This window comes from Struthio camelus, chromosome 5 (genome assembly GCF_040807025.1).
Source record: "Struthio camelus isolate bStrCam1 chromosome 5, bStrCam1.hap1, whole genome shotgun sequence".
Lineage (NCBI taxonomy): Eukaryota > Metazoa > Chordata > Aves > Struthioniformes > Struthionidae > Struthio > Struthio camelus.
The window spans coordinates 80,234,144-80,248,687 of NC_090946.1; the positions used below are offsets into that span (position 1 = coordinate 80,234,144).

Genomic DNA, 14,544 nt, shown 5'->3' on the forward strand with positions numbered 1-14,544 from the left:
GCCTGCAAAAATAAGTGTTACTAATTAATTGCCATAGTCAGAGAAAGGCAGCAAAAAACGTTTTGTTTATGGCGAGTCTCAAAGTATCCCTTTTCACACCATTAGTTCTTGCATGTAAAAGAGCAAAATTTCAAAATGCTTTAAGGTATGCATTACATCTGTGTTTGAATGATTTTCCTAAGAAAAATCATAAATTTGAATTTTTTACCAAGTTGTTTGATGTATAGATTTATAGAGGTGTTGCTCTGGGGTCAAGATCTCAACATCCATTTGTATTTGAAAGGAGAAGAATTCTTTGTCTGTATAGATGGGGATTTATCGCTTCAATTGGTATTAATTTAGCCAGTGACTAGAGGGACTCACAAACTAGCTCAAAATATTTTACTTGGAGGTGAGGAAGGAAGGAAGCAACAAAAAGAGACTTTATAGCAGAAGAGACGTACATGTATCTGTTCTGGGGTTTTGCATGTGAACATAGCCACGCTATCTGGCAATTATAACATTATTTTGGTCAAAATTTGAATATAAAACCATCAGTCAAAATCGGTGGAAAATGCCATATTGTGACACCCATTGTAAATCAGATGTGTTGCACTGGGAGTTCTTCTGCTAGTCTGTTCTAATGCCTCCATATTTCTGTGATCAGGAGATGTGTGTGGCATTGCTGCTGTAAAATAACGTGGACAGAGAATAACTGCACCTCTTTCTGGCAATAGTCTAGTAACACTAACCTGGATCGCATAGGAAAGTTTAGTGGAAGGTGATTTTAAAAAAAAAAAAAAAAAAGTTCCTTAATAACTGCATAGTTTGCAATCTGTCTTGCAAAACTTCAGTCAGTGGTTTGTAGTATTAACCAGATTAATAAGGTTAACATGCAACGCTAGTGCACAATACTACTGTAGTGGAGGAGCATGCTTCGGCCTGTACTGAGAAACGCAATTGCTACATAACTTGATTTGAAACTGGTGAAGGGATAATTAACAAAAATCTATTGAAACAGACCTCTTGGACATTTCTACTAATATACATTATGTGAGACATAAGGAAGATGCACACAGAGTTGTGATTTAGTTTCCTAAATTGCCTGAGTGCTTCTGAAAGTTTGTCCATAATTCGTTTGGGACTCTTCTGCCAGTGGCTGGACCGCATCTCTACCAGCTCAGTCGCTGTGGGGGTAAAATTACATTTTGCACAAGGGTGTAAAGCTGGCACAGTTTTTAGGAGTGGAGTCTTGAAGCTTTTTGCAAAACTTTTGGGAGAATTGCTAGGCTGCACTGGTTCTCCAGACTCGTAGATCTAGCTTTTGGATGGAGACCTGTGGCTAAAAATCCTCAATGCCAGTTTGTTCGTGAATAGCTTTAGTGAGATGCTGAACCCTTCTGAGCAGGAGAAAACCCTCTACCAAATAGCTCCAGGCAACATTCGCTTCCCAAGTGCAGGTTGCAGTTTGCCTACCTTGCGCTTGACAGCGACTTACACTGTCCTGGGACCCTCCTCAGTTTTGGGGTGAATTACCTAGCAGCTGTGCACCTATCTTTTTTATGTTTGTGTGTGTGTGTATGTGTATGTATGTATTTAAACAAAAGAAAAGACAGCAAGATTAATAACTAACTAACACCTCAAAATAAGGCCATCATGTTTGACGATGGGGATGTGGCTGGCTCTAGTAGCTACTCCTTTGTAATGTCTGCAGCTGCCACTGATGCGCAAGTAGTTTGGGTGTTTTTTCTTTTCCTGCGTCACTAGGACCAAGTAATTGAAAGGTGTTCCTTTATTTGAATTAATTATCGCTGTGGAGAATTCTGTGCCTCACACATGTAAAGCTTGTATGCTTTTATTGCTTTTAAACCTAGCCTCTGTAGATTGCCGTTTGTCTGGTTTGATGTTAAACTTAGCCTTTCCAAAATCATAGTAGGCCACTATCGTCCTTTTTGCAGAGAAAGTAAAGCTGATTTGTTTATACCAAAGAATTGTTAGTTTTTTCAAAGAATATTCTTTTAGATTTTGGGTCCCTAAGTTTCCTTGTGCTAGTAATCATCTGATTTTGCTTAGACAGGTGTATTTCTTTTTTGTTTTGGTTACTCAGGGACTCCAAGAATGTTAATATATTGACTGATTTTTTTTTCTTTATCTTCCTAATAATCTAAAAATGCTCAGATTTTGCGCAGCTGAAGTTAAGTTCTCAGATAAGCGTCTTCAGAGGCATGTTGTGTGAGCTGAGGGGCAGGCCTTAGGTCAGTTTGTACCTGTGTAGTTGTTCCGTGTGTTGTCTCTCTAGGTGCTCAGTCTTTATCTCCTCCAAGTCTATCCTGAAGAAAATGTAGATGCCCTTCCTAAGCCAATACCAGTCACTCCCCAAGTCACAGACACAGCTTCTTAGGCCTGACACTGGAATTGCTCTTGGGCAGACTGCTGAAAGCTTTGTTTAGAGCAAAGTAGTGCTATTCCTTTATCCTTTTCGGTTCCACGCCCTTAGGTGAGGTTTATCTCTTGGTTGCATTTCATGTATAGCATGGCCCCTGTATGTTTTCTTTTTCTTGCTTGTTTGTTGAGTGAAACTAAGACGGATGAGATGCAGAAGGTATTTGAAGGGCTTATGTTAGCCCTAAGCAACAAAAAGGTTCATCAACCCAGATTTAAGCAGATCCTCTCGCTGATTTTTCTCGTCATGGGAAAGATGTTCTCCTGTATTTCTTAAACGTTTGCTATCTTCTTAGAGCAGAGATTAGGAGTGTAATCAAAACAGACTTTAAAAATAGGGATGTCGATTAGTTGCATTTCTTGACTGTTTGGTTAAGCCACCCGTAACTGTGTTTTAAAACAGTGTACAAAAGGATACGCTCCTCTCTTCCTTTCCTTTGTTCCATCAAAAATGTAGGTGTCCTTTATGGAAAAGTGTGTTCTAACTGCCTGTTTCAAGTATAAAAACCACAGATCTGCTCTTTAGTATCATAACGTGCTTTTTCTTTTCCCGAGGAAGGCATAATTACAAAAAAAGAATTAATTGTCCTTGAAGGCAATATAGTTTTTGGAGGCACTGGCCTTCCGGCTCCTCCTTCAGTGAAGTATATTTCATTCCCGCTGTGAAGCTGATGCTAAATTTAAAAAGTAACAGGAATTTTGCCCGAAGCCACTGTGAAGTGTCTCTCTCAGCCTTCGTGGGCTATTGGTAATGGCTGGATTTCAGCTCCACATTCAATCCACTGGATATATCTGATTTCCGCTTTCATGCACAACATAAGTCCCAGTCTAGATCTGCGTCCAAACAGGACAATAGCTACACTGGGAAATTAGGAACCCAGTTTTGTCAGTGCTTTTTCCATTTTATCTGTATTGTCACCTCCTGTGGCAACCTCAGTGCGAAAGAGATTCGACAGATAACTGACTTCGTATCGCAGCTGCCTGCAGTGTGCGGTTGGTTTTATTGTAAAGAGTTAGACGTGCACTGAAATTCAAAACAGGACTTTGACAGAGTTGTCTGTGCTGGAGCTCTATGTAGTGCTGACGTTGTGTCATAGTGCAGACAGTGTTTTGCTCGTCAAATGGAGCAGCTTAAGCAATCCCTACCATCTCAGGTGTTGGTAGGGATTTAGGCTGACCGGTTTCATTTCCTTTGAAGGAGCATAGGCACACCAACGTAGTCAATAAAAGTGTCTCAGCTAAGGGTTTAAACTTATTAAACCGCATCTGGATTGGTAGAAGCGAGGACAGAAGATTGATGTCATCGTGCCTATGGTTGTAGGAATTGTTAAAGAGAGTTTGCTTTGAACATAGAAGTAAACACGATGGAATTCTGGACTTTGCCTCAAAATGAACTGTGATGCTTGTAATTGGGAACTAGCTGCCTGAAATGCAGTATTGTTGCCCTTTGGTCAGATTTACTTTGGTCTGCTCATCTTTAAAAATGCTAATGCAGTTGGGAGCTAAGGTCAGTGTAACTGAAAGAAAGAAAAAGCTAATGCTTTCTCAGTTTGGCTGCTGTATTTGATAGAATGCATGAATCTTTTACTGTCGTTTTGTCTCATTTCATATTTGTTTTCCTTTTTCATGGTTAGGTCTTTCACCCAGCAGTAGTGAAGTAGCATTTGTAAAGGAGCGTGATGTACCATTATTCCCCTTCTCCTCAGGCAACAGAGAGGGTTCCCATACTTTGTTCTTGAAATTACTGAGATATTTTTAAGGTCCTTGCATCCCTTCAGAGGGGTCCGTGAATGCACATCTTCAAATACACTTTAAAAAGGAAACGACATTTAAAAGTACAATTAGTCTCTTCATATGCTGCTGCAAGTTGAAATGCTAATAAATGATCTTATTTCTCGCTCTGAGAGCTTTCAGGTCTTCCAATCTGATGGGTGAAACTGAAAGTCTGACTTTTTGAGCAGTGTTCATATTCATAGTTATGATAGTTTTCTTCGTGTTTAAAAGCACTGAATTGTCTGTCTTGCGTACTGGTCTGAATGTTTGGTTTCAGTGGATTCAGGATTTCATGGCTGTGTAGTAAAATTCTGAAACTGCAGATCACACCATACCCCTGACTCACCAGAGTTAGTAGCCATTTTTCAGTTGCACTTAGGTCGTTTATATTAGACTCATAACGTAATACATTTAAAGTTTTTAAACTCTCTCTCTTGAACATGTAATACACAATTTTCCATTCTATGACAAGTACTTTATAACAAAAGTTTGAGGTGGCGTAATACTTACAAATAAACAAGTATATAATTACCTATTTGATAAACCTGTGTTGCCATACTTGAAAAATAGTAATGTGAGAGACATATTGTTCCTAGATTCATTGGATTTATTTGATAGAGCATGAATAGTGTTCTTAATAGGAACATGTTCTGTTCTTTTTTTTAGGATGCGAGATACTGCAAGAAAAATAGAAGAAAAGTATTTTTCCAATCTCGCAACTCATGTTGAGTTTCTTCCAGTTGAATGGAGATCAAAACTTACCCTTGATGGAGGTACATTACTTCATCCCCTTGCTGTTGCACGGGCTGCAGTCTGCAAAACTGCCCCCAGAAGTTTGGTGCCACGTTCTATGTCCCTTGTTTGGCTTGTATTGTTCTCCTGCATGTAACCGAGTCTCTTTTCTTTTAGACACTGTTGACTCCATTACTCCAGATAAAGTACGAGGTTTAAGGGATATGCTGAACAGCAGTGCGATGGATATCATGTATTATACAAGTCCACTTTATAGAGATGAAGTAAGTGTGTTTTAATGTAAATTTTACTAGAGCAGGGCAGAGAGGCTGTAATAAGGGGGACCTGGGACTGTAATCAAAGTTCTTTTTCTTTTTTTTCTTTTTCTTTTCCCCCCCGCCTATGTCTAGGCAGACATAACAAAGCAAACGGTTGTCCAGAACATCTAAATAGCCCTGGCCGTGCTGCCTCCTTTGTACCAGCACTTCACAAAGCCAGGCTGGTAGCAAAAGCTGTTGCTGCTGCAAGGGCAGGAGTGCAGGGCGCAGAAGGTGCAGCTGGGGATGGACAGCCTGTGCTGCAGCAGTAATGCTCACCCACAGCTACCAGCATTGCATGGGCAGCAAATGCAACCCTCCTCGGATCTTCCTTTCTCCATGCCCCTGACATTCCTCAGTTTTTTGGGTTTTTTTTGGAGGCAGGAATGATTCCTAGTTCAGTCCTGGCCTTACATCTGGGGGGAGGCAAAATTCGAATTTGTTCTACTTCTGGCATCTCGGAGCTGTCTGTGATGAGGAAGGCAGCGAGAAGCAAAGGGATTGAAATGAAAAGGCCAGATGATTCTTTAAATTCAACATGTGGAGTCAGGTTTATATTTATCCACCAGCAGCAAATATGTTTGTATCTTGCATATATTAAAATAATTTGTTCAGCTTGTTTCCATCTTTATCTTTTTCTAAGAATTAGAATGGGTGGGTTCTTAGTGTAGTCAAGCAAAGAGATTTAGAAAGGCACTTAATTATCAGGTAGTCAGTTACTTTGAGGTAGTCTTTATTTGTAGGAAATTATGTTACCCAAGTCTGTTTCCTTCTGCTTAGCTTTTTATAGGGAAGAAGTGCTGTCTTACTTTGTTTAGCTTTTTTTTATTATTATTTTTTAGGGGGAGAGAGGGGTGAATATTCAGTTAAGCCTTATGAAAGGAGCAGGAACTTAAGTGATTTTTTTAGATTAAATAGAGTTAAGATGTCAGCGCCATAGAAAGTGGCATTGCCTTTGTCATATTCTGCTAACCCTCACCTCCCAAAACACTGACTGCATGCAGCATGCTAGGGACAAGGAAATCCATTTTCAGGTTGTGGTTTTTATAACCTGGATTTGGTAGTGTGCCATCTTGGGATTTGAAACAGAATCAACCAGACATCTATTTTGAATGGACAGTAGAAATGTCTTTTGCAATTCCACACTGGGGAACAAGAAATATTTCCACATTTGCAGGTGTATAATATTTTTCGAGATTTTTTTTTTAATATATCTTCAAAACTAGCTGCTTCAACATCTCCTGAAAGATGTGAGGTTTTAGTTCTGAAAGTTCAGGGATACTGGGTTCTCCCCTCCTCCCATCAGTACATGTGTAAAACGACTGGAGAACCTAGAGGAGGATGATCCTGGTATATGAAATGTGAAAATAAAGAGCCTAGATTTGCACTTGAGGTAATCAAAGCTCTAAGAGGGAGAGCAATAGAGAGGTAGTAAAATGTATAATCAGTGTAATTTATTTGTAGCAGAAATGGGTCTCTAAAATGGGGCTCTCTCGCTGGCTTAGAACTAGGAAGTTTCTTTACAGGATGTTCATACATCTGCCAATTCTGAGCAATGGGAATCCTCAGAGCTGAGCTCCTCCTTACCTCTTGCAGAATCCATGGGTAATTGTTTCATTTCTGTCCTATCTGAAGTCAGGTGGGATAACAGCATGTGTAAACTTACCCAAGCCAGTTTTAATGCATTTGTGTACCCTTGCTTTGCAGGAAAGCCAATACAACCCTCGGTTTCCTGTCTGTTGGGGGATTGTTGATAGGGTGGAAGTTCCCATCTTGCTTCACCGCAGCTATCTGTCTGGGCATGTCCATGTAGCTGTAGCGTGGCCCATGTTAATCAAAGGGGAAAAAGCCTTAAATGAATGATTAAATACCCTGTAAAACATGTACAGCACATCACCCTAGCAGTATCCTTTTTGTATCACGCTCCCTGACAACCCTTTTAGGGATGTGTTAAGGTTGGTTTGTATAGGTATTCTAGGTTTTTCTGTATTGACAGCATTATATATGGAGCATTGGCAATCTTTCTGAGGCTTTAGTGTTCAGTGTGTATGATTAGACTTATCAGGGGAAAAGAAAGAATGGAAATTTCAAAGCTTACCTGGAGATTTGATGCTAACTTTCATTAAAAGTAGATATATCTAAAGCCTTTAGACTGGTAACATAATTTTAAAACCTGAACTGCCTAATACTACTACTTTTCCTAATAGCAGCAATGATGGTGAAATCATTGTGTGTCTTGTAAGCTTCCAACACTAGAAATAGATGTACTGGAAGCTCTACCTCTCTTGTTGCTCAGTCATGCCATGTTCATTATTCAGGCCCCTCTGGGTTCTCAGTTATGCATCAGGTTTCTTTGTCCCTTGTGGAACTGAGACCAGTATGAACTTCTGTGGGAAGCAGGGAAAACTTCTCTGGCAGCTCTAAAATAGATTTTTAAACTGCATTAGAGGCTTGGCATGTCTGCAGTATTACGGGAAATGGATTAGTAAGTAAAAGTTCAGGTATGCTGGCCAACAATGCATGAAAAATTGAATTCATTGCTCATTCAATTTTAGTTCTGCAGGTATATCGCCATCCTGCAGGTATGGTAATTGACAGAATGAGTGTGCTGTGGCAGTACTTGGATCTGATTATAAAAGACCAAGTTTTCTTCACTGAAACAAGTGAATTTTCTTGAAATTTGTGCTACTGTACTTATAAGCTGATTGCTACTTTACCGTATTCAAACTGCTGCTGTGATAAATCTTACAACGCTCTTAAAATAAGGCTGTATGATTTGAATTGCAAGTATTTGTCCAAAAAAGTCCAGAAAATGAAGTGCTATTACAACTGAAATGTTGAAACCTTTAAGAATATGTTTCTGAAATGCGTCTTTGGTATTGTCAGTCAAAATGCTTTGGATGCAAGTTTTCTTGTTATTCCTCCAGCTACAGAGTTTGTTCTACGACTATGTTGTCAGGGATATGACTCCTTGTTTGGTTCTGCATGTTTTATTATGAGTTGTATAGGGCTCCTAATCCTTCCTTAACTAATCTTAGTATATTTTTTCACATTTTATTTTTCCTTTCCTCTAGCTACAGAAGAGGGTCCTCTGTGTGTGCATTTGTGTGTGGGTATATATATATATATATTTTTTAGTTACTCCTCTTTATCACTTTTTATTTTATGTGACCTAACTTTGCACAGATTAAACCCAACAATACCAAGTCAAGCATTCTCCTGGAAAATGTTTTTTTCCCCTCCAGTGTTCGGAGTGGAGCCGTTTTGTGGCATCTTGTTCAGAGCACTCATTCTAGCTCAGAAATGGTCCTTGTCTTCAAGTATTCACTTGGTCACTTGTTGCTCAGAATTAGTATTCCTGCTTGCCACTTTGCAATGCCAACCAGATTCTTTGTGTAAATTGCTGGCACTGCTAATGCTTTTCATCCAAAAATCTTCAGGCACGTCAAAAGGAGCTAATTAAACTTTGCTCTGCCCCGTGAAATAAATTAAGCAATGGGGAGCCGTTCAAGCTAGAGAAGAATAAAGCCACCATTCACCTGACAACACTTAACAATACTTTGATATGAATTTTTTTCTACTTCTAAGGAATTCCCCCCCTCCCCCCCCCATCTAGAAGTAAAGTAACAGCTGCTTTAAAGCTTTTCATCATTCTTTAAACAACTCATTAAGGGATTTGTAAGCGGGTAGCCACTATCTTCTTTCTGAATGCAGAGCCTCACCGTATCAGCTTTCACATGAGATAGCAGACAAGGCTGTTTCTGATGCAGCTAGGTTGTTCCGCTAAGTATTGCGGGAGCATGGTGGACAACCCCATCTCTGATTTCAAGTATTGTTTCTTCTGCAGTATGGCAGGAGATTCTCCAAAAGGTGCCTCTGACTTTTGACATGTAATGTGATACCAGACAGACATTAATAATTCAGTACAGTCCTATGAACATGTCGGACAGACTGTTCTCGGAGCTCAGTCTGGAGGAGGCTTGCAGCCAACAAAGGGAGATTCAATTGTGCAGTTTCTGCATCGCTGCAAGCGAACTGTGCTGCGCAGGCCCTCATCTTTCCAGTGGACCCTGATGAGCAAAACTGAGAATCCCTGTTTAAACATACTATATAGCACAGAAAATAAGGAGAAGCAGTAAGCTGATATTTTGATGCATGCATGCTGTGTGAACAATCACTTCACACTTTAATTCCTTCTTTGCCGTTTAGGGGAACGTAACTTGGATGTCAGTGTTATCAGTGGGTGACTTCGTTTCGCAGCCATGCTACTGTAGCTTAGTATTTCTTTAATAATTAATGGCTATCTCAGAGATTAAAAAGACTAATTGCTGCATAATAAATTTAATGTTGTCACCTTCATTCTATTGTTAAGTCTTTATTTTACTGATCTTCATAGTACGTACTTCCAGGCTGATTGTAATTCTGTAAATTATTGATTTGTGTTTGCAGAAAATGCCTTTAGTGCAGGATAAATAATATTTGCAGCCATCATCCAAAGATATCTAAAGATTAAGTTCAAATATTGAATTAGCCTCAGAAGATTAGTAGGAGGTGTTTATGGATTACTTCTGCCACGGGGATGTAGTGGGTATTTAACGCTTCTCCCCAGCTAAGGACAGGAAATGAAAAACACTGGGTCGATGACATGGTGACTGTGGGCTTGGTGTTGAAGGTGCATTACAGGCTCCAGGAGACTGGAGGAACGCAGCATAATGCAGCCTACCTGGCATGGCTTGCCTGGGCAAACATTGCTGTCCACCTCAAATGACTTGATCATTTGTTATTATACACGTATTAAACAAGGAGGTTAATGATTGTATTCTTGAAATTTAGAATAAGTATTATCTTTCTACTGGAGCTTTCATCCCTCTGTGATATCGGATTTTGCATTTGAAATATCCTGCTGTTAGGGAGTCCTTTCAGCAACAAAAAGGAATTGTTCTGTGTGTGCTTAAAAAATAAGGATGTAAAGCAGGAAATTTTTAATTGAGACTACTTCAGTATAATTTTTGCTTCGTCTGTAGAACGCAGCATTCAAGGAACTGCTTGGCAACACTTTCATGGCTTGTTTAATTCATTTCATTGTCCCTGAATGTATTCTCAGCTTTATAAAGTGACGGGTTACTGGATGTGCGTAAACCTAAACTCTTTGTTTTGAATATAGGCCCTTAGTAAGAAAAGGGGTAGGCTCAGCCTTTCAATGGAAAGAGGGGTACTGAGACACACGCTCAGGTCTAGATACCCGCACATGTTTTTTCTGTAATGTCGCTAAGACGTACAGCCACTCCTATCCGTTCACACAGCTAAGTCTCATTCTGGCCTCTCATCTGTTGTTGTGACAGTCTTTTAGCACCCTTCAGTGATGCTGTCTGGGAGCGTGGTAACTGCTGTGTGCTGGAGGGTCAGCAGTTTCACCCCCGTCTTTGTGTTATGTGTTGGCATGTTCTTGTTCACATGAAGCAAACACTCATCTTTGCTCTCATGCTCCTTGACAAGTCTATCTTTGAACTGCATCACTGGTTTTTAAGGACCTTCTTCCCACCTTCAGCTGGCCCATCACACCAGTTTCTTATTGCCTACTTGCTGAATTTCAAACAAACTTTCTTCTGAAGTTCTCTTGATATTTGGAAGGAGCTGCTTGCAAAACTCACTGTTCTTCAGATCTCCTTAAAATTCCTTTCCCACGAAGCCTACAAAAAGTTTGATGCTGTTCAAGCTGGAGGGGTTGCAAAGGTCAGGTTTCCTGTACTCCCTTTTTGTATGTAGCTCTATGTTATTTTTTCTCTTGGTCTGCAAGTTGCTTATGTCAGTAAGAGTGTCCAGAGGGTGAAGGTGTTGTGGAGGGGGCAGAGAGGAAGGTCCTCTAAAAGTCACAGCAGGGGGTGGTCAAAGTTAAGAACAGTCTCGGGAGAGAACACTTAGTGAAGCCCAAGAGAAAAGCAAACTTTTTGTTGGCTTTGACAGATCAAAGAGGTTGGGACTTGAGTGCTATATCCGAGTTTCTGCTACAAAGAGGTCATTGAGGACTTTGGCAAGAGCAGTATAAGCTCTCTGTTACTTCCGGTGCACAGAGAGCCAGCAGGGATTTTGTACTCCTTTTTTTCTTGGAGAAAAAAAAAAAAGTCATTTGCTGGATATTGAGGGGGAAAAGTTTTACTTTTCTATCCTGGTACTTTTGGAGTGCACTGAAGAGTCACCCTCATCCCAAGCAATCTTTCCACAGTTTCTAGGACGTGCAGGGAGGTCAGGTTCTTCCTTCCACGTGGACGTCCTTGATGTCTGGGAGGTGTTCATTTGCTGTACGCGTAGCTGACTTCCCTTTGCTTTGCGAGAAGTAGGCTCATTTATGCTTGTGTCTTGCAGCATCACAAGCTTGTCTTTTGCATCAGAGGGTGACCGAACAGCTGTTTCGGATGCAGGTGCTGGGGATTTAGAGGTTTGGTTTTTTTCCAGCTCAGCACAGAACGCTGTTGATGTTCCGTGCAAAAGGGGCCTCCGCTGAACCAGAGTGCAGCTCTGGATATTTCACTGCTTACATGGTTACTTGCCCCCCTTCATGCTCTCACGGTTCAGGCAGAGACAAGTACCCAAGAGGTGATTAGCGATGTGATCCTCCTGCCCTTATTGTCAGCCATGCCACAGCTCCCTCATCTGCCCGAAACACTGGTGTGTCTTGTCTGACAGTGACTCTCATCTTGTTTGAATAAAACACGTGTCCTTGCCACCAGGATTCCCGAGTGGTTGGAATAGACTGTTATTTTTTACTTTTGGGAAGTGATATGCCAGACAAGCATGTAATTGGAAAGCAGAGAGGATTTATGACCCGATCAGAGCAGGCCCAGTGACCCATTCCTATTACTTGATTGGCAGTCTGGTTTTTATCTTCCCTTGAAATTACATGACTGTCATTCCAGCTGTCCGTGTGTGTGTGTAGAAAGACCATTCCCTACTTGGCCTTTAATGAGGTTTGTGAAGGCCGTAGAGCATTTAACCTTGGTTTGTCAGTGTATAAGGTGATGACTTTTGAGCAACTTGATCCTCTGAGCTGAAGTTTCTTGTGTGGAGGATTTACTGACAAACCTTAACCTGATAAAGGGAGCTTCAGGTCCCTAATAATTGATCTACTGATGAAGCAAAAATGAAAAACATTCCCAAAAGATTTTCAGAGCATCAGCAGCTACCGCATCTGCTCAGTCTTCCTGTTGCTTTTTTTTGCATTCACTCTCCCTGTTTTCCTGAGATCTTTGACTGTTGGAAATCTCTCCCTTGCCCTTTGGAACCAAACCAAAACATGTAGGAAATATATTAATTCCTTGGATACTGTTCTGTCAAACTGTATCAAAGGCTGCATCTGAAGTATATCTGTGCTTCTCCTGGCATTCAGCAGGTCTGAAAATTTAATAGTACATAAAGGCTCCCTACCCAGTCTGAGAATTGTGGGGTGCTTAATGTGCCTGATTATGGCTTACCATAAAATCTCTCTGTGAAACTTGCCTGTATTAAAGGCTTCAGGCATTGTGAAGTCCTGCTTTATTTGTATTTCATTTTCACTGGACATTCATGAGTATTTGCAGTGTTGCATCTGCAAGGCTGATAGCATTTTAAATCTGCACCAAACTTTTGCACTGAAACAACTAGTTTGTGAAAGGTGCTCAGGAATGAGTTGCTCCTGTTTTTTCCCACCCTTCAGCAAATGTGGAGCACGCAGGTGGGGTTTCTGCACACGTGTCTGGAAGCCTGGAAAGGCAGGCTGGTCTGCGGAGAAGTGCTGGAGCTAGGGCAAAAGATGCAAGAGTACTCGAAGAGGAAGCAGTGCAGAGTGCCGCACAAAGGAAGCAAAGAGATTTCTACGCTAGCTATCAGTGGCATCACGCTTGTCTTTTGCAGCACGCGCTTTTGGAGTTCTACTGAGCACAGCAGGAGAAGGCTTCTGCCTTTGGGAATTTTCCCTCAAAATTAGAACAGGGAGAAAAGATTTTTCTGGGAAAGAAAGCAGGACCGTTGGAAAATTTTCCGTACCTTTCTTTCGAGTGTTGCGCAGTGTGCTCAAGCTTACGCTCAACTAATGTTGTGGTAGGAAGGTCAATTGAGGTGAAGGGGACTTGATATAACTTATTTTTGAAGAAATAGGAAGCGCTCCCTTTGTTACCATTTTTCAGTCCCTTCAGTAATGGATTTGTAAGTAGGGTGCATTTCACTGAGGGTAACCAAACTGAGCTGAGCAGCCAGCAGATTAGCAGGCAGAGCAGGAAACACAGTTAGTGGGAGCAGCTGCTTGGAAAAAATTGGCTCAGTTGATTCCTGACACATTTATTCTTTTGTGAAATATTTGAGCTGTTTAGTCTGTGGGAGAAGCCTTAGGAAATGGTAGTATTGGTTGGGAAAAAAAATCAAGGGAACTCTAGCCATTCTGTGGGAAAAACCTTACTAAAAGCCCTCCTGTGGAGGAGTGCGAGAGAACAGCGCTGCTGTACGGCTGGAGAAACGGCTCTTTGTGAATAGTCTCTCTCACTTATCCCCAAAGTAAGATCAACTAGGGAACGGGGAGGCAAGAGAGGAGATAGAAACAGAGAGAGGGGTCTGTTCACGTTGCGTTACAAGTGAGGCTTAGGGTTGGCAGTAACAAAGGGGAAATTAGTGGGTACAAGGCTTCGTTACTGGGAGGTGATTTGTTTTAGCTGTAGCACTTGAGAGCAGGGAAAACTGTGAACCAGCAGGAGACCAGTCTTGAGATGGTGCCCCCTTTGCCCCGATCTGTACTTACAGCCTTACAACAAGGTATATCAAAGTATATACCATGGAGCAGCAACTAGGGATTTTGTGGGGGGGTTTTTTTTTGGGAGGTGAGGGAGGTGGTGTTTGTTGCTTTGTTGTTTTTCTTGAAGTAAGTGAACTCCCGTAAATCCTTTAGAAAGAGCAAAAGCAAAGGCTGTAGATAGAAAAAAGTCAGTTCTTAAAAAGTTGGCTCTAATTACCATGATGGAGTTTGAGAGAGAATTTCATAGGTAGGTACATTTTTCATATTAAATTTCAGTGAAAAGAGTCACTAATTTTAACAAATATACGGAAGGTTGATATTTACAGAAGGCACCTATATATGGGGAGTTAGGGTATATATCAGGCTGTAATGACAAAACAGATTTTAAAAGACTTAAAATTACACTTACGGGACTAAAGCCCTTTTCAAACCTAGTTGTTCTTTTACAGGTCAGGATATTGTATGTTTATGAAGAGTGAGAAAGTAAATCAGGGTTAAGTATTTTTTTTTAACTTCCTATACTGCTTAACCAAATCATTTTTA

The 14,544-nt window shown here is 40.8% G+C and overlaps 1 protein-coding gene across 2 annotated transcripts in view; it reads left to right on the plus strand.

Annotated features, from left to right (window-relative positions):
- Window positions 1-14,544, plus strand: part of DDHD1 (DDHD domain containing 1) — a 75,151-nt gene that overhangs the window by 42,097 nt on the left and 18,510 nt on the right. For both annotated transcript variants that reach the window (XM_068947529.1, XM_068947530.1), the window contains 2 exons: window positions 4,861-4,967; window positions 5,104-5,210. In XM_068947529.1, the coding sequence (XP_068803630.1) occupies window positions 4,861-4,967; window positions 5,104-5,210 (214 nt within the window). The remainder of the gene's footprint in view (window positions 1-4,860; window positions 4,968-5,103; window positions 5,211-14,544) is intronic.